Genomic DNA, 18,094 nt, shown 5'->3' on the forward strand with positions numbered 1-18,094 from the left:
ATGCGCTGCACTTTAATTACACACTTGCGGTCATTTAAAATTATTTGGCTCAAGTTGCTAGCCACAGCATCAACAGATGCAGCAGCTGCCACAAATCGCACGCCCCACCATGCGGCAAGCCCCTACTCAACCACCACCCCCCCTCCCCCCACCTCGCCCCTCTTGTTCAGGCAGTTCTTTTGTTATTGTATTTCCCGCTGGCTCGTTGCGCTTTCGCGCTTATCTGGCAAAATGAATAGAACCAAAGAAATGAAAATGAAAATGAGAATGAAAATGGCAAAGTTAACACTTGTTAAACTTTCGACGAGGGTCGTTGTTACTGTTGTTCTTGTTGTTCTTGTTGTTGTTGTTGCTGTTTGCAAATTTTGTAAATTATACGAGCGGCGCAAACAAAGTTGCCCAAGAGTGCCTGGCGAATAATTAGCCCCGAATATAACCGTGGGGCATAAGTTCAAGTGCAACAATGTGCAACAAAGTTGCCCAGTTGCAGACAAATCAAAAACTAGTTCACAATGTTGCTACCACCCCCCTTAAGCCCCCCCTTAACCCACCTCTTTCCTCATGCCCTTTGGCAACCGTAATGCAATACGACTACAAGTCTCGCTTCTTTACTCTCTGCCCTGTTGCGACAAACCCTGCCACTGCCCCAACGCAATTGACAGCAAATGCAAAGGCGCTTGGCATGCGCTGCATGTTGCCACAGAGAGAGAGAGAGAGGGAGAGAGAGAGAGAGAGAGAGGGAGGGGCAGAGTTAAAGCTGCGGCAGGCAGCGTAGTAGACATCCCAAACGCATAAATTGTTTATAGTTTTTCACAAAACTGCACAAGGTGGGCGCCACGCCAGATTGTGCGGCCTGCAATTGTGGCCGGGTGGGGGAGGGGCGGTGTTGCAACATTTAAAACGTGTCGCTGTTGACGTCTTTTGCGTTGGCGTTGAAGTTGCCGACACGTCGCTGCCGTTGACAAATGCCCCAACCACATGCGCTGTTAACTAAAAGTGTTGGCCCTGGCTTTATGACTTGGCCAGCCACCTATCTGGCAACTGGCAACTGGCAACTGGCACTGGCAACTGGTATCTGGCATCTACCTACCTCAAAGCCGCCCAATCAATGCTAAATGCCTTGCAAATTTACAACAAATTGCACGCCATACACTTCTTATTGCTTGGATCCCTCTGCATTTGCTGTCGAGCTTGGCAAAATCTGAAGAGGAGCGCTAGCTGCCATAAAATACACACAACATACTCCAATAACAAAGTGGTTGCTATGCAAACACATATTCTCGATAACTGTTATCGATTACTGGAACCGATAACGTTTTATATAACTTAAAATAATTTAATAGGTGATTTTAATAAAATTTGCTAACTATGGTTATCGATGACTGTAATTGATAACATGATAAATGACAATATATAATTAAATTGGTGATTTTAATAAACATTATTTATATTCATTGATTATCTGGAAAAGATAATAGATAACAGAAAGCGATTACTTGTTATGTAAATTGAAATGTTTATAATGGTGATTTGAATAAACAAAATTGCATACTCTATTCATAGATATTTTCGACTATGTTTATCGATAACCGTTATCGGTCACTGGAACCGATAGCATTTTATACAGCTTGAAATAACTAAAGAAGTGATTTCATTATACATTACTACGGCTATCGACAAATGTCATCGATCACTGGAACCGATAATTTGGTATAGAACTTGAAATAATAAAATATGTGATTAGATAATATCCTGCTAATACCCTTATATGGTTATCGATTACTTGTTAATTTGCTTAAAATAATAAAATGGGTGATATTAATAAATATTATTTCATATGCTATTCAAAGCTTATTTGGACAACGGTTATCGATTATTGTTATCGATAGGCAATGTTTATTGGATCAACGTATTCAAATTTAACACATCATGCTATGTAATTAAAGAAAATTGAATGTTTTCTTCTCACAATATAAATTTGTAGTTAGAGTATTTAAGTTACGGCATGTATTCACATTTGCTTCCACTGTCTTTGTTGATTTATTGAGCATTTCTTGTAAATGACTCTGCGAGGCAAATCAATGATCCGCCGTCTCCTGGGATTGCGTGATTATGAATATCCACTTAGCATTTGATTAGCAAACGAATGCGTGGAAGTGGAACCAATGGCACGTGCTTCGCCATTGAACGTTAGAATTATAATATTGATAGAAGAAGGAAGCAATCGAATTTAATGTTATAGATTCGAAGGAGTAATATCATCATAGTTCGTGATTTCCTTAAATACATTAAGCCTTGACTTGAGCGAATAACAGTGATGGACAGGATAATATAGGGCTAAAGTGTTTAATTACTTTAGTCTTCCTGTAACACTCAGCACTGGAGCATATATATATAAATGAATATTTTTAAAATTTCTATGGAAATAAATATTAAAAAATGCTTTAAAGAAAGAAATACGTTCTGTGAATACAGAAAGAAAATTACTTTTAAATGTAAAAGCTGACAAGACTTAAAGATGGGCACAGCCTCGAGCACGAAGCATGCATTTGAAAAATAAAAGGACAATCCCGCACGGGCAACTTCTTTAAAATCCCTGACTCGGCGAATCTAAAAAATTAAAACAATTTTTTTAAATTTTTTTTTTCATATATCGTTTTGTTTTTAATATATGCGCGGGCTATCTATCTTTAAATTTAGTTTAAGATAAGGCTTAAATTAGCGATAATCAGATAGATAATCAAAGGCTTCTCCTTTCATGAAAATATATCGCAAACCTGCTGTCTGAATGTTTTCCAACTTAACTTACGATGATTACTGTTCTTTCTTGTATTTTTAAATTTTTGACCCTGTTCATGACTTGTCTATAAAGAAAGCTAAAAGAAGAGCAACTAAAAGTACGAATTTATAGAATTTTCATTTAGTGCTCTTGACATGTTAAAATTATCAAATGTATCCATAAATGGAAATATTTCCTTTAGTAATCTCAACTTGTTGAAAATGTAAACCTTTTCCACAAATAGAAAAGTGAAGATAGTAATCCAAAAGTAGTCCAAAAATCTACTAGCACGTAGTCTATTCTTCTTGTTTTTTTCCGTTCAATTTCCGTGTCCTGCCCACAGGACAGTTAGCTAGCTAACTGAAACTGTGAATCATCTCTTATCAAATCAGCACATTTAGGCTAACCACCGCAACCCCACTCCCCCCCAAAAAAAGTGAGGGAAAAGTGTTTAATGGAAAAGCCGCGCTCGAACCGCAAATGTCCACAGCTGCTGCGGATGATGCCTCGAGGCTGCAGCGAGTCGTACGTGGGTTGCGACTGTCAAATTAAATTAATAAACACAACAATTGGCACAGGCCAGAGCAGAGCTGAGCAGAGCAGAGCAGAGCTGAGCAGAGCAGAGGGGAGAAGGTCCTGCACAACAGGCACCAACTGTCCACTCACACGAGGCTGACAATGGGGCCCAGAGCGGGGAGCACGAGGCACGGTGCACGGAGTACGGCATTGGTGATGCCAATCGCAAATGAAATTTTTTCTCAAATTGAGTTTGGGGCAAGTACTCAACTTCTGGCATGCCCTGGGCTCGGGGCACTGTGCATGCCGCGGCAGGGCGAGGGCGCGAACGGGAGCTGTTGGCGCAGACTCTCGTCCAGAGCATTTTGTATTAATTACAACATAGCCGGCGGTGCGAGCGCTCAAAAAGTTTCAACATAATTGATTTCATTTTTATTTTTGGTGGATTGCGGGCGTTGTGAATTGTGTGATGAGTGCCGCGGAACGGGATCAGGGGAAAAAGGGAAGGGCACTTGGTCGAAAAGTGTGTGGCGTCTGCAACGCGGGCATTAAATTGATTTAATTATTGGCCAGCCAAAAGATGCGTCCACCAACTTGCTGCGTTAATTTTATTTTTTTAAATTACTTAAATACCCAAGAAAAACGCAAGTGGATTATTCTAGGGACATGTTGTGCAAAGTATGCACAAGTAAAATATTTACTTAAAGAAAAAAATACTTGTTAACAAACAAAAAATGCAGGCATATACAAATATTCAATCTATATGATTTTTTATTTAGAGAAGGTTCATAGAGATGCATGTGCAAAAGAAGTTGAACAAACATCTATCATACATGTATTTATATATAAACAACAACTATTTTTTAATTAAGCAAATAAATTGGCCGCAGAGCCAAAGTAATTTAATATATTCGATAGAACTTAATGAACTCTGTTGTTTATAGAAGTGTAAAATTATAAAAATCAATAAAATGACAAAAATTAAAAATTTTAAACAAATAAAAGTTAATGGTTATGATTATACAATTTAAATTTCACAAATAAAATAAATGAGTTAAGTTTTGGCACAAAACCCGCGTTAATATTTGCCAAGTAAACTAATTTGCAAGTGAATAAAGTGACCATGGAGGTGAATAAATAAGTGTGAAATATGTAAAGACAAATAACATAAAGTTGCTCCAAAAATGTATTCTAAAATACATAAATAAAGTAATCCGGGTAAAAGTCGTCTATTTATAGTTATTGGAAACCAGAAGAAGAGGGAATTTTTGTATGACAGCGTTAAAGTTAAGCATATGTATAATATACACATTGCGATGCCAGTGTAGGGTATAACAAATGACAATGGTTTTTATTTTTTTTTAAACTTTCTTTTTCTGCGCAAATCCTGCTATCATTGTCCTGCGGCAGTGCGTCTGGTTGGGTATTCCTTTTTGCATATTTCCAGATTGAGTTACCGTTGCCTTTGCCGCTGCCGGAGTCCTTGCTGGGGCTGTCGCCTCACCGTGACGGCATTTGTCTGGGCCGTGGCGCAGGACCTTGTTGCAGCGTGCCACAAGCTGGATTTGTTATTGAAAAATCGAATATTGCGTATATATTTTTTAATAATGGCCGAAGCGACTGGTTATTAAGTCCCATTTGGACTTAAATTTAATTAAAATCTCCAGCAGGGACAATTGTTTTTTCCCTCTGTGCAAATAGTGCCGAGGCATTTTAAATGTCTCTATAGTCTTGACATTTTTGTCAAAAAATACAAATACATAAGTGAAAAATGACAGTAGAAATCGAATCTTAAAGCACAAGTTCATCATTATTTCTGGCGGAAATTGAATTGAGCAGGTTTCATAGCTTTTAAGTTTCATTCTCGCAACTTTAATAACTTTAATTCCTCTTTCTGCTAGAATGGTTAACGGATTGAGTTTAAATCAGCAGCTGGCCCAGGCTGTTAGCTCATTTGCTACCTTAAACACATTTGGTAAGTTTGAAATTAATTTTGTTTCTTTTATTTTTGTAACAATATATCTGCAGCCTTGTGGCCAAGAGCGAACGGGTTATATGCTTGGCAGCATATGGCCCTTGGGCCTACAACCAGGCCTTTGTATAGTGTCAAAACTGATATTTCAGTTTGCAATCGATTTGTTGAGCCCAAGCAGTTGAAATATAGCGAAATGTTGCCCTTGTCTATGTTAGATTTGAATATTACCGATGCGGATCTGTTGGCTCTGGAATTGGAAAAGATTGCATTGGCTTAACAAGTTGCGAATTATAAGAAATTGCATGCGCTATGCAAACAATGCAATTGAATGTTTTTTAATAATGTTCATACAAATATATAAAAACTAAAACTAATTTATAATTTGCGTAAATTTTTGAAATTTTCCGTTTCAATAGAACTTCTTAAAGGAATGAATATAGTATAAATTGTTAAAAAAAAATGTTTTGATCTGAAATTGGTTCGAAGCGAATGCACGAAAATGTGAGCACAAAGTGAGGCAAATCCTTGAATTGAATAAATAAACTTGCAAATAGCTGCACACTTGGCCCAGGTGCTGTTTTGCTGGACTTAAACTATCATTGTTTGGCCAGACACTTGGGAGCAGTTGCTTGCTTTTTACCGGGCACATAACGAGCGCCAACGAAGGATAACAAAGGCAATGGCAAGGACATGCACGGCTAGAACGAAATTTTAATGACATGTATTATGAACTGTGTGCATACAAACTATGAGATCCTATATGTATATATTGCATTTGCCTGTGTGTGTATTGCAGTTGGCATTAAGTGGAAAAGGATATGGCGAAAGGATATGGCATAGGTACACACATTGACGCTCACATATATATGTGTACATATACATATTGTATGTTTGGGTTTGCGTACATTTTATGTATTTGGCTCACGAATCGAGTCCGTCTGTTGGCCAAAGACGTTCGTTGCGGCGTAAAATTCAACAACGGCTTTCATGCAGGGCCTGTAAATTATGTTGCCCACAGGATATGCGCCAGACACATGCGCACGCACACACACTCGCACAAGCACACACACTCGCACACTCGCTCACTCGCACACGGCATCAACAAGAAACTCAACTAAAATGATGTACTTAATTTTGGATTTTTCTATTTAATAAACTGCAATACGAATGCAAATGCTGGCTACGAAAAAGCGGCGAGCTCTGAGAGTTACGAGAGCCTCGCAATATCCTTGTCCAGGCTGCACCGCAGGACGTCTAGACGTTGACGTTGCGTCCTCGGCAGCGATAAGCATACGCCATGGCGCGGCATTATTATAATACGTGGCCATTATCCTGGCAACGCCGGCGATAAATCACACCAGGACATCTTTGTGTGTGTGCCACGGGCAGACATAGTCACAGCCATCCCAACCCATCCCCACTGCAGCTCCTTTTGCTGCAGAAAGTGGAGCAGTTGGTGCAGAAGCAGACGGTTTCTGGCCATATCTGAGTCGCTGCATCGCGCACACGCTCATAAAATGTTGCGCCCGGCGCCCCCAGACGACAAATTTGCTTAGAATTTGAAATGCATGGCACAGACAATGGCACCAAAGGATGGGCTGGTTGGAAAGGAAATGGACAGAATATAGTTGGGAAAAAGAAAAGTGGAAGCTGCCCGCTTGCAGTTATGCAAAAGTGAACCCCAGTTGCAAGTTTTGGGGCCGCTCTCAAGCGCACATTATTATTACAGTTGCCAAGTTCAAGTTCAGGATGTCCATTGTGAACGTGCTTGAAATGGAAACCTTTTCCTTTGGTAGCTCTGCTCAAATTGTAGCTCTGCTGCTGAGGCAAGCGAGCATATTCGACAGTCTGGCAACGCCATTATAATGTTCCCTTCGCCAGTTGATAATTTTTATAAAATGAAGTAGAATTGAAGCAGTCAATGTTGTAATAGGGCTTTCATTTCAGAAGCTGTGCAGGCTGTAGATCATAAAAATTAGCGTATTCGAAGGTCTGGTAAAGTCATTATAAAGTCCCTTCACCAGTTGATAATTTGTTTAAGATGAAGTAAAATAAAAGCTGTCTGGCAACGCTCTAACTAGGCTTCAATCTCAGAAGGTGTGAGCGTATTCGACAGTCCGGTAACGCTACATTACCGTATTTCAAGCGAGCTGTGCTTATTATTATTAAAGTTATTATTATTATTATTATTATTATTATTATTATTAATATTATTAGTATTATTATTATTATTATTAGTATTATTATTAATGTAATTATTATTATTATTATTATTATTATTATTATTATTATTATTATTATTATTATTAATATTATTATTATTATTATTAATATTATTATTATTATTATTATTATTATTATTATTGTTATTATTGTTATTATTATTATTATTATTATTATTATTATTATTATTATCATTATTATTATTATTATTATTATTATTATTATTATTATTATTATTATTATTATTATTATTATTATTATTATTATTATTATTATTATTATTATTATTATTATTATTATTATTATTATTATAATTATTATTATAATAATTATTATTATTATAATTATTATTATTATTAGTATTTTATTAGCATTATTAATATAGTTATTATATTATACCATAATTTGTAGTATTATTATATTATTTTAATCCTAAACATTGCTGATGCTCTCAATTTCTGGACAAAGCGCGTATAGGCGCAACTTACTTTTCGTTCCATCTCCGTGTCACATTCGTAAACGTTTCACTGGCTGCACGGATTTACTTTAACGTGTTTTCGTAAACGTTTCACTGGCTGCGCTGTTTTTTTTATACTGTTTTTCAAACATTCTCTCTTACTCATTTGTTCTGAGGGAAGTTTAAAGTGATAGATAAGACGTTTATTATTACATAGCACCAATTTTGTCACGTTGCCAAATTTTGGGTGCAGAATCCGCTTGCATGTAGAATACTTGTCGGGGAACTCAACCCTCACTCAGCAGCTGCCATTGGTGCCTCCATGTGCCGAGCCAATGGCAGCCAGGACTGATCCGTGGACACGGACATGGACACGGAATTGGACTCATGTGCAGCGCCATTTTATGGCATTGTCGCTGCCTTCTGTCTGGCGTCTGCTGATGTTGGCCTTCAGACGCTCATAAACAAACGCGACACAAGTTGCACAATGCCAGACAGGGGAGAGCAGCGAATGGGGGTGGGGTGCGGCTGAGTAGGGAGCCAGGTCTAATGTGCTGGGCGTGGCTTTGCATTTATTCGTGTGTAAAATTTTAATTGAAATATATATTTAAGCCTGTCTGCCAGACAGAATGTCAGCCGTGCATTTCTGTATCTGTATCTGCAACTGTGTCCCTCTATCTGCAACTGTATTTGTATCTGTATCTGCAGCCACTCGCAGTTGCGGATGCGCGTGTCCCGCTAATGTTTTCATTTGCATGCGAACAGCAGCCCCGGCACCAAGTCCCTATGCAAATGCGTCCTATGATTATCGGCGACTGGCCCGTATATCTGGACCTCTGCCCTTGTTCCCGTGTCCCCTATAGGGCCCTATGCCTGTTTGTTTTCTATGCGCTGATTTTGTTTTTCCATTTCTCGTAGCTGTGTTTTATTTTTTCGGCGCCTTATCCCTTCAGTGGGCGTGGCGTACAGCTGGCTAGGGTCAACAGTGTTGAAAAGTGGCTTTAAGTCTATTTGGTTACAGGCTGAACGGTCGGAAAATTCCGCTCGACTAGGGAACTCCTAAAAAGTTGTTGGTTTAATTTTGTGCGAACTTTGTAACTGACAAACACTCGGCAAATTAAAAGATTCATTTAAAAGTTTGTTTTAGCCCGAAGCCTCGTTTGCTCATGTGGATTTTGCGAAAAGTGAAAAACATGTATTAAATAAATGTTCATAAAGATAAAGATATCACCAAGGTGGATTTTCCACAAAGTGTGAAACACCTCCCAAATGCATTGAAAGAAAATCAAAGAAAGAGAAAAAGGGTTAGAAGTAAAAACAAAATGTTGTATATAACCAATTTCTTTTAGAATTCTTCCCGATTTCGAATGGATTTTCCGAATTTCCTATCAACATTTCTCTCATCCCATTAGATGACTTCAGTAAAAATATTCATAAAAAATATAAAAATATCGGCACGAATTAAAATTCTTGAGAAGTTGCATTCATTTCAACAAAAAGTGGCTTCGTATAACTAAAGACTTATGTACTAAATGTTGTCATCTATGGAGTTATATATGGATGAGTCCTAGGAATAAAACAAGCACATTTAGTATCTGAAGAAAAGTTTATTTTCTGTGGATATCGACTATGTATATGCATTCAACCCAGCTATAATTAAAGTGCACTTAATAGTATTTGAAATACATCTCGCTCCAGCTCAATCATTATTATAATTAATGTTCTGCTCATTAACAGCCTAGTTGCTGATATCGAAGCTACATAAAAAAGAAGAAGAAAAACCTATTTGAACTGGCTAACGAAACGAAGCGTGACCCCCAACCCAGTGTCATTCGCGACATGCAACCCCTGATGTAGAAGCCCCTGTTGTTAGACAGGATTCACTTAACGCTTCGTGTGGCATAAAATTTCCTTATAAAAATTGTATTTTAAAATTAATGAAGAGCTCGTTGTGCTTCGGGAAAGGGGGGTGTTAAGGTGTTAGGCATTAAAAAAAAAAAAATAAGTAGAACAGAGGAAAATAGAAAATGCCACTTGGCCACTTTGGACGATGGCCGGCCAAGCTGTTGGCCCAGGCCAGGCCAGGCCCGGGGCTTTCACAATGAATGTCATTTGGATTTGCGTTGGATAAGTTTCTAATTTATTGTGCATAAAACAAGGTGTGCAATGTATATATATATATATATTTGTATGTATATAGCTGGTGCTTATCGCGCGCGTTCACATCGCCACGTGCCGCTTCTCACGCGGTGTCTTTGAATTGGTCTTCCGTAATGGGGAGGGGGGGAAACGGAATGGAGTGTGGAGTTGGGCCGAAGTCGTTGAGGCATGACCTTAGCTCAGCCTGAGCTGGCCTGGCTCGGTGCCCGCGTATAGCACCAGCAGCTCTGGCGTCATGGGCGCATTTAGTGTAATCCAGGTCTTGGGCAGGCCGGCATCATCTCGCGCAGATTGAAGCGCCTGCTGCAGGGCAAAGGCCACGGATATGGCCAGGCAAATGGCGGGCTCACCAGTAGCTATGGACAGCAGGACATACAACAATAAATGTTTAATATCAAAAATGGGACACTGAAACTAACCCTTTGAACGCATAAAGCCCGCCTTGTTGGCGCTCTTGGGCAGCAGCTCGATGCGTAGATCAACGGGTATATCCTTGGCGCCCGGCGGCTTGTAGTTCCAGGTGCGATTTGTCAGGCATTCGCCCGTCTTTTTATCGACGACAACCTGCTCGCTCGTCCAGTAGCCGAGGCCCATCATAAAGGCGCCCTCGATCTGGCCAATGTCCACATTGGGATTCAGGCTCTCGCCGGTATCCTCCAGTAGATCCACACGTTGGATCAGATAGTTGCCCGTTAGCACGTCCAGCTCCACCTCTGTGAGGCCCAATCCACACACCGAGTACGGCTCCATATCACCCTGCTTGCACTGATCGCTGGCTATTAAATTGATCTTCCGATTGTATGCCTCATTGATCAGCTGTTGCCAGTCCGCCGGCTTCAGCTCCTCCTTGACCGGTGCCAGACGCGAGTTGAGCGTCTCGCAAGCCTTACGCACGGCAAAGCATAACGTCTCGCTGCCCACAGCTCCGCCGGTGACCATCGAGTTGGCACCGTTGATCGTGTCACTGGCCTCAATGCGCACCTGCTCCATAGCAATGCCCAGCGTATGGGCCACAACTTGGGCGATCTTCGTGTTCATACCTAGAGGGAAAATATACAAGCATTTAAAAATATTGAAAAGGAGAAGGAAAAATATTAAGATTGCGAATAAAAGGAACAGAAGAGAAGAGAGCATAGAGTGGAGAAAATTACGAATCAGAAAGTTACGAGTTTTAAAGTTAGTTAAAATTAAAAGAATTAAAAGAATTATTTGAGGCTGAGGCTTAGACCAAGCTTGGTTCATCGTGACGCCATAGTGAACAGATCCAGCATCCTTTCCTCTTAAAAAATAAGCATAAAGTTCCACCCAGAAGCACGGAAAAAATTGTAAATGCGTTTGGGTGTTTGCTAGAGGAGCGTGATAAATCTAACAAAATATAAGTCCAAGAAGCTTCTAGTTTTGCATAGACCTGAATATGGGCAGAAAGACTCCCGCAGAAGTTATCGAGATGAGATGAGCCATCGAATAAGACGATATGTTGGTTTGGTTGTAGGAATAAATCAGACACTTCTCCCAGCTGTCCCTGCTGGACAATTTCTGAGAGTTTTTCTTGGAGAACACCTATGCTTCTAAAGGTCTAAAGGTCGTCCTGATATTGATTCTAGGGGTCACACCTCGTCTGCTACCCGTTTGTCTAACATAAAGCCGCCTGTTAAGGTCCTAACGGAGTTTGTGGGCCCAATGGGATTCAGTTTCCATTGTTCACTCCTTCTCTAAAGGGCTACAGTAGTAATTTAGCTCTTCGATATGAAAAGACTAAAACGCTGCTTGGTTGAAGCTTACTTCCCGCTAAACAATTTCTGAGAGTGTTTCTTGGGCGTCCTGATATTGGATTCTACGGGTTAGACCCCGTCTCCTACTCGTTCAAGCCGTCTGTTAAGGTTAGGTTATGTAATAGTTGGATTTATATTCTATTTTCTTTAGAAATTGCCTACCTTGACCCATTTCGATGCCGCCATGGGAGACCACGACGGTGCCATCGCTGTGATAAATAGCCACCGTAGCCGGATACTGTCCAAAGTAGCCAATCTGATACTCCATGATGGCCAAGCCCAGGCCGCGCTTGCGCCAACGATGCTCCTTGTTGTAGGCAATAATTTCGGCACGGCGCTCCCGGTAAAGGGTGCTCTTCAGGAATTTGGGCATCATCTCGCCCATTTTGTGTGCCGGCAATATGTTGGCAAAGCGCACATCTGCCGGATCGACGCCCGTTTCAAAGGCAATATGCTCAATTATGTTCTCGATCATGGCAATGCCCTCAACGGAGCCGGGTGCACGGCACGGTGTATTCGTGGGCGAATCCGTAATGACCATGAAGCCGTCCAGCTTGTAATTGTCGCTGAACTCGTAACAGTTCTTCGACAGGAGCACCGTATGCCCAATGGGCGACTCATTGGTCAGATAGCCGGCATCCTCGTAGAAGCGACTCTCTAGGCCCACAATTTTGCCATTGGCCTGCACATAGAAATCATAGTCGCAGTGGAAGGACCAACGCTTTCCGGTCGTCGTCATAATGGACTCCAGCGTTTGCACAAATCTCACCGGACGGTTGAGCTTGAGAGCAGCGACTGCGGCGGCCGTCGCAACCAAGTTGCAACGTGTGGCCTTGCCACCATAGCCGCCGCCAATGCGACGGGTCTTCACCTGCACCTCGTTGCTCCTCAGGTTCAGCACTTTCGCAATGATATCCTGCGTGAGATCCATCCACTGAGTGGCTGCGTACACCTGCAGACCGCCCTCGAAGGGCAGCACAACCGTCGTTTGTGGCTCCATGAAATAATGATACTGCAGTCCCATGTCCAGCTTGCCGCTGCCCTTCACCTCGTGCGGTACCTTCAGTTGCAGCTTGTCGTGCATCGATTTGACCGGCTGTTTGATGCGATCGCCGGAGGCGGCGGCCTCCAGCACATGCTTCATGCTGGGCAGCACATCCTCGGAGCCGCCCTCGTAGCTCAGCTGCACAAGCTCGGCGGCACGTTGAGCCAGAGCATTGGATGTGGCCAGGACCATGCCGATTGGCTGCTGATAGAACTTAATTTCGCCCGTGGCAAAGAGCTGCTCCTCCTGCGGAAAGAAATGATCGTCCGTCACCTTGGGGCGCAACGAGTTGGGTCCCGGTATGTCCTTGGCATCCAAATAGGCTACCACGCCCGGCAATGCCAACGCAGCGGTCGCATCCACCTTGCTGACCACGGCGCCCACACGTTTCGCAGTGACAAAGGCCGCCCAGACCTGATTGTGCTGCGTGGGCAGATCGTTGGCATAGGTTGCCTCACCCGAGCACTGAATAAGTCCCTCGTGCTTCTCCGTTGGCTTCGTCACCGGATAATGCTGTTCAAAGGTCTCGAAACTTTGCTGCCCCTTCGACACAGGACGCTGCAGCAAGGTGCCGCCAGTTATATGGCGACTGCCCAACACCTGTTGACGCTGTCCGGCGGCCTTTATCAGGAACTTGTACAGCAGACCACAGGCCAACCTACGTCGATAGTCAGGCGACGCGTCCGGCAGCACCTCATCCGGCTGCAGCAGGGTCGACAGCTTAACAAACGCTTGCTCCAGCAGTGCATTGTCAAAGGGATTGCGTCCGACCAGCAGCTGCTCAATGTCTGTCGCATGCACAAAGTCCGGCCGAATGCCGCCAAAGCATATGCGAGCATTCTTCACCTTCGACCCCGCGTCCAGTTCCAGCAGAAATGCAGCGTTCACATAGGCATGCGCATTCTGGGCACGTGGCATGATCTGCAGCGGAATGAGGAAAGAAGTTAGACAGAAAACTAACTGATGGTTGGTTAGAGATAGAAGCACCTCTTAAGTAATGGAGGCAGTTACTCTCTGCTAGTAAAAAGGAAAACCTGTACCGGGACAGCAAGAAGATCTATTGATTAAGATCAAGAAAGATGCACGCTTGCAGACACAGGGCTAAACACATAAGGTTTGTTGGCCTTGTCGCCTATACTTTGGTTATAATTCTCAATGGGTTAAAGCTTCGCATTGGTGACAGGCGCTTGTATACCTAAAGGCTCTAGCAAAGTCTGCTGATAATAGATCTGGGAAGTGCTTAAAGGAACTATTCCGACAACCTGCTCACTTTTACCCTTTATAACCTGTTTGGGGTAAGGTGTGCTTTTAATGTTCATGATGTTATATTCCTATATCTACTGGCGTTTGAAGTGATCTTGAAAATAGTTAATATCTGACAAGAGAAAGGTCATCCTCCAACTAGAAGGTAGGAATATAGGAAGGCTAGTTTAAGGGAAAGGTCTGATAGAATAGGAAAACCCACTGGAATAAATTGAGAGATCCTTCTTAGTATTTAAGGAGACTTCCGCTATTTATCAGCATTCAATTCCACTTCAAATCCCATATTAGCTGTTAGATCTAGACTTACCTTATACGAATCGAACAGGACGTTCTTCTTTGAATAGGCGGGCAGAACAAATCCACGAATAATTTTACCTTCCATGGGTAGTTTCAAGTAGCTGGCCAGGCTGACAGTTTGCTGTTTCTCTGGCGACTCCTGAACTATGACCTGTGCATCCAGAGCTTCCAGAACGATGAACACATCGGAGGGGAACTCGGGGTGCGAGTGCTTAATAGATAAGTTGCCTGCCAGAGTGCCGGCCTGCGTTAACGTAAAACAAATGAAATAAGAGAATTATTAAGTAGTTTAGATAAGATACGGGTGCACTCGGCCCTGGCAAAGCTGATGATACCGAAATGCAGCCCCGTGACTTACATTGCGCACTGGCACATTGGCGATCCAATCCAAGTGCTGCCACACCTGGGCCAGGTACTCAAATCCGGAGGTCTGCTCCAGCTTGCGGCATATGTCCATGGTCTCGGTCAGGCTCAGATTGCCGCCCAGGGTGAGGGTCTTATCCGCTAAGCTATAGCTTCTCAGCTCCGCCAGGGCACGCACGTCGATAAAGGCCTTGATCTCCGCACTGCGCCTGTAGATGCCATGCGCCGTGTTGCCAGCGACAATCATGTACGGCAGCTGCTCCTTGACAGCCCCCTGCAGGGCCCTGAAAAGCTCGGCGAGTGTCTGCGGCCAGGACCAGCGACTGCCGTCGTCGTATTGCTGAACGCCTCTTGGCTGGCTCTTCTTGCAGCTGCCGGCACAGAGTTCGCCCGTTTTGGGGCACTGCTTGGTGCTCAGATCCTCAATGTCCGCACACTCCGCCGGCACCGGAATATTGCTGTCCACGGCAAAGGACTTCATTGCATCCAGTATGGGCCGATAGCCGGTGCAGCGGCAAATGTTGCCGCCAAATGCATTCTCCACCTCGGCCATGGTCACGCGACCGCCGTGGGACTCCAGCAGCGCGTACATGTTCATCACAAATCCCGGCGAGCAGTAGCCACACTGGGTGCCGTTCATCTTGGCCAGACGCTGCTGTATGGCATGGTAGCCCCTGCGCTTGCTGCCCAAACCCTCCGATGTGGTCACCTGCAGGCCCAGGCAGGTGTTCAGCAGCGTCAGGCAGGAGTTGACCGCCCAGGTGCACAGCTCACCCGTAACCGGATGAACACCGCTCAGGGCACAAACGCAGACGCCGCAGCCGCCCTCTTGGCACATAAACTTGGTGCCCGTGAGACCAGCATGCTCCCGTATAAACGTGTTCAGGCTGATGTCCGCGGGCAGGATCGACAGATTTACTAAAGAAAGGATTACAACAAGCACTTAATAAAGAGACACAACTAGACCTAATCCTAAGCAGAGACCCGCATAACAATTGAACACGTAATTCTTTTGATATATATAGAGATTAACTTAACCTCAATGCCCTCCAGGTACAGATAAAAATTGTATTTAACCGAATCGTAATTTATGTCCTAAAAAGTTGCAAGAAAGGTATTCTAAGGAAAAGTTTCAACTATCTCAAGAATATTCATATGAATTACGATATAATTATAATTATGAAAGATTATGTGTTCTTCTATGACCTGCAAATTATTGCATTAAGATGAGGTTTAACTAGATCAAGTCTAGAAATCAAATTTTCATTTCTATAACCTGAACCCATTAAAAATTGGTAACAAGAGTATAATGTATTTCTGCAAATGTACTGAATTAAAAGGGTATTCTAACATACATATATGAAAAACTGTTGACAAGAAAAATAAACCAGGTTAAAAAAAACTAAAACAATAAAAATAAAAAAAAATTGAGATTTTAAATTTTAAAGAATTCTCCATTCGAAAAGTTGGAGTTTTCGAGCGACCTCCCTAAGTCTGAAATATAATTTTCTATAGATTGTTATCTTCCAAATTATGTACATATATAAAAGGCGTTAACAGCGTATGTAATTAATGGTTACATACATATGTATGTACATATATATATCTATATATTATATATTGTGAAAAACTCAATTTAAATGCACTTAAAATACGTCTTCATATATGTATGTACATATATGTATGTATGTATATAGACATACCTTCATAGCAATCGCCGTTGATAGTTATACTTTCCGACATTATCTGTGTTTTTTTTCGTTTTATCTGCAAAAACACTTGTATAGCACTTTACATGTGTATGTATTTTGATTGTTTCGTAAATCTATTTATAATACCGTACACCTATTATTTGTACTATTAAACAACGTTCTGGAATGTATTTCACAATGTCTCGCAACTATTCGCAATGCTTAGCCCACGCCGATCTTCGCGACACTGTAGTTTCGGGCCCCTGGGCCGGCGCATTTATTTCCCGAGCCCGTTCATTAACGTTCGTCAAGTTCAGCTGAGAGTGCGAAACGTTACGTCTATTAATTACGGCGTTACGTCTATTAATAACGTTACGACTACTAATTCACACTTGCCGCATGTGCTGCGAATGTACCAATATCGATGCGTTGGTACACTGAATATTCATCCTACAAAATGGTACCAAACTTTTTGATCTTATTTTTGCCCTGTTATAAGTAATTGGATCAAATAATATATTATTTGTATAACAATTAAAGTTTATTTAATTTACTATTTTGTTATTAATAAATTTTTAAGAAATTAAAATTAAAAAAGGAAAAAAATTAAATATTTTAAAAATAATTTTCTCACGCTTTATTTAAACAGGCATGAAAAGGTACATTTACTTTAAGTTTTTGGTACAACATTCTTATTGACAGTGGGCATCGTGCTTACGTTGTCGCGAGCTTTACTTTTCCCCCCGCCTCTCTCTCTCTCTCCCTGGCCACGTTATCTTTTTCTCTCTCTTCACAAGCTCATTTCTAATCGCTCACCTTTTTCTGGCGCTCCCTTTTTCATTCTCTCTCAGTTTCAATTTGTTAACTTCGTTGGGTGTCGTCGGGCTTATCGCCAAGTGTTTTTTTTTCTAAATCTGATATAAGCATTTTTTGTTTTGGTTTCATTTCTAAACAAACCGACGCACATGGCTCCACTCTAGCGGGCGCCTTCATGCCTTTTAAAGAGCGGGAGGTGTAGGGAGCGTCCGGTTCAGAGAATTGCATGTAACCAAAACAGAGAATCGGCTGGCGGCGACCGGTTTCGCGTGTCGCGAAATATTTGATTAATTTAAAAACGGGCATTATTTTACTTTTTCGTTGGGTTAGGTTTAGTTGTAAAGCTATTATATTTGATTATAATTAACTATATATATATAATAATATAATTAAAGCCTATCAACGTTGCTTTTTCTATAAATAGCCAACGAGATTTTCGTACAAAAACTCTATATACGAGCCATTATTTGCATGGGAGCTAATATTTACATTTTTAGAGTTTTCTTTCATATTCGGAGCCCAAAGCCAAAAATTAGGCTTGAATATCCTTAATAAACCAAAAAGGTTGCCATACAAAAAGTCCATTTTTAACTGATTGTTCCTATGAAAGCTATAGTCATAGATTGCCAAGTTCTGTATTGCAAACATTTGCCTGAAAACATTTAAAAAGAAAAAAGACCGATCGCATATATGACAACTAAATATATAATAGAGTGGTTCGATCAGATCGACATCCT

General features: G+C 41.6%; 1 protein-coding gene and 1 long non-coding RNA gene across 2 annotated transcripts; one reads left to right on the top strand and one right to left on the bottom strand.

The window, feature by feature from the left end:
* The first annotated feature begins 5,053 nt into the window (after window positions 1–5,053).
* Window positions 5,054–5,589, top strand: LOC135436448 (uncharacterized). Its single transcript, XR_010437532.1, has 3 exons — window positions 5,054–5,134; window positions 5,197–5,270; window positions 5,324–5,589. It is a non-coding gene; the product is annotated as an uncharacterized LOC135436448 (long non-coding RNA).
* Window positions 5,590–10,067: 4,478 nt separating this feature from the next.
* Window positions 10,068–16,782, bottom strand: AOX1 (Aldehyde oxidase 1). Its single transcript, XM_064689309.1, has 6 exons — window positions 16,554–16,782; window positions 14,846–15,768; window positions 14,498–14,731; window positions 12,045–13,848; window positions 10,530–11,150; window positions 10,068–10,466 (listed from the first exon to the last, which is right to left on the bottom strand). The coding sequence occupies exons 1-6, from the start codon at window positions 16,591–16,593 to the stop codon at window positions 10,285–10,287; spliced, it is 3,804 nt and encodes a 1,267-aa protein (XP_064545379.1). The 5' UTR covers window positions 16,594–16,782; the 3' UTR covers window positions 10,068–10,284.
* Window positions 16,783–18,094: the final 1,312 nt, after the last annotated feature.

This window comes from Drosophila montana, unplaced genomic scaffold (assembly GCF_035044405.1).
Source record: "Drosophila montana isolate Dmon_TW-CO22-7 unplaced genomic scaffold, ASM3504440v1 contig_1505_1, whole genome shotgun sequence".
Lineage (NCBI taxonomy): Eukaryota > Metazoa > Arthropoda > Insecta > Diptera > Drosophilidae > Drosophila > Drosophila montana.

What these genes read in the sequence shown, in the direction of transcription:
- AOX1 (XM_064689309.1), bottom strand. Translation starts at nt 16,593, where the DNA reads ATGTCGGAAAGTATAACTATCAACGGCGATTGCTATGAAG. An exon ending in CCAATGTGCCAGTGCGCAAT is followed by an intron (nt 14,732 to 14,845) that starts GTAAGTCACGGG and finishes ACGTTAACGCAG; the next exon opens with GCCGGCACTCTGGCAGGCAA. An exon ending in CGGCATCGAAATGGGTCAAG is followed by an intron (nt 11,151 to 12,044) that starts GTAGGCAATTTC and finishes TTTTCCCTCTAG; the next exon opens with GTATGAACACGAAGATCGCC.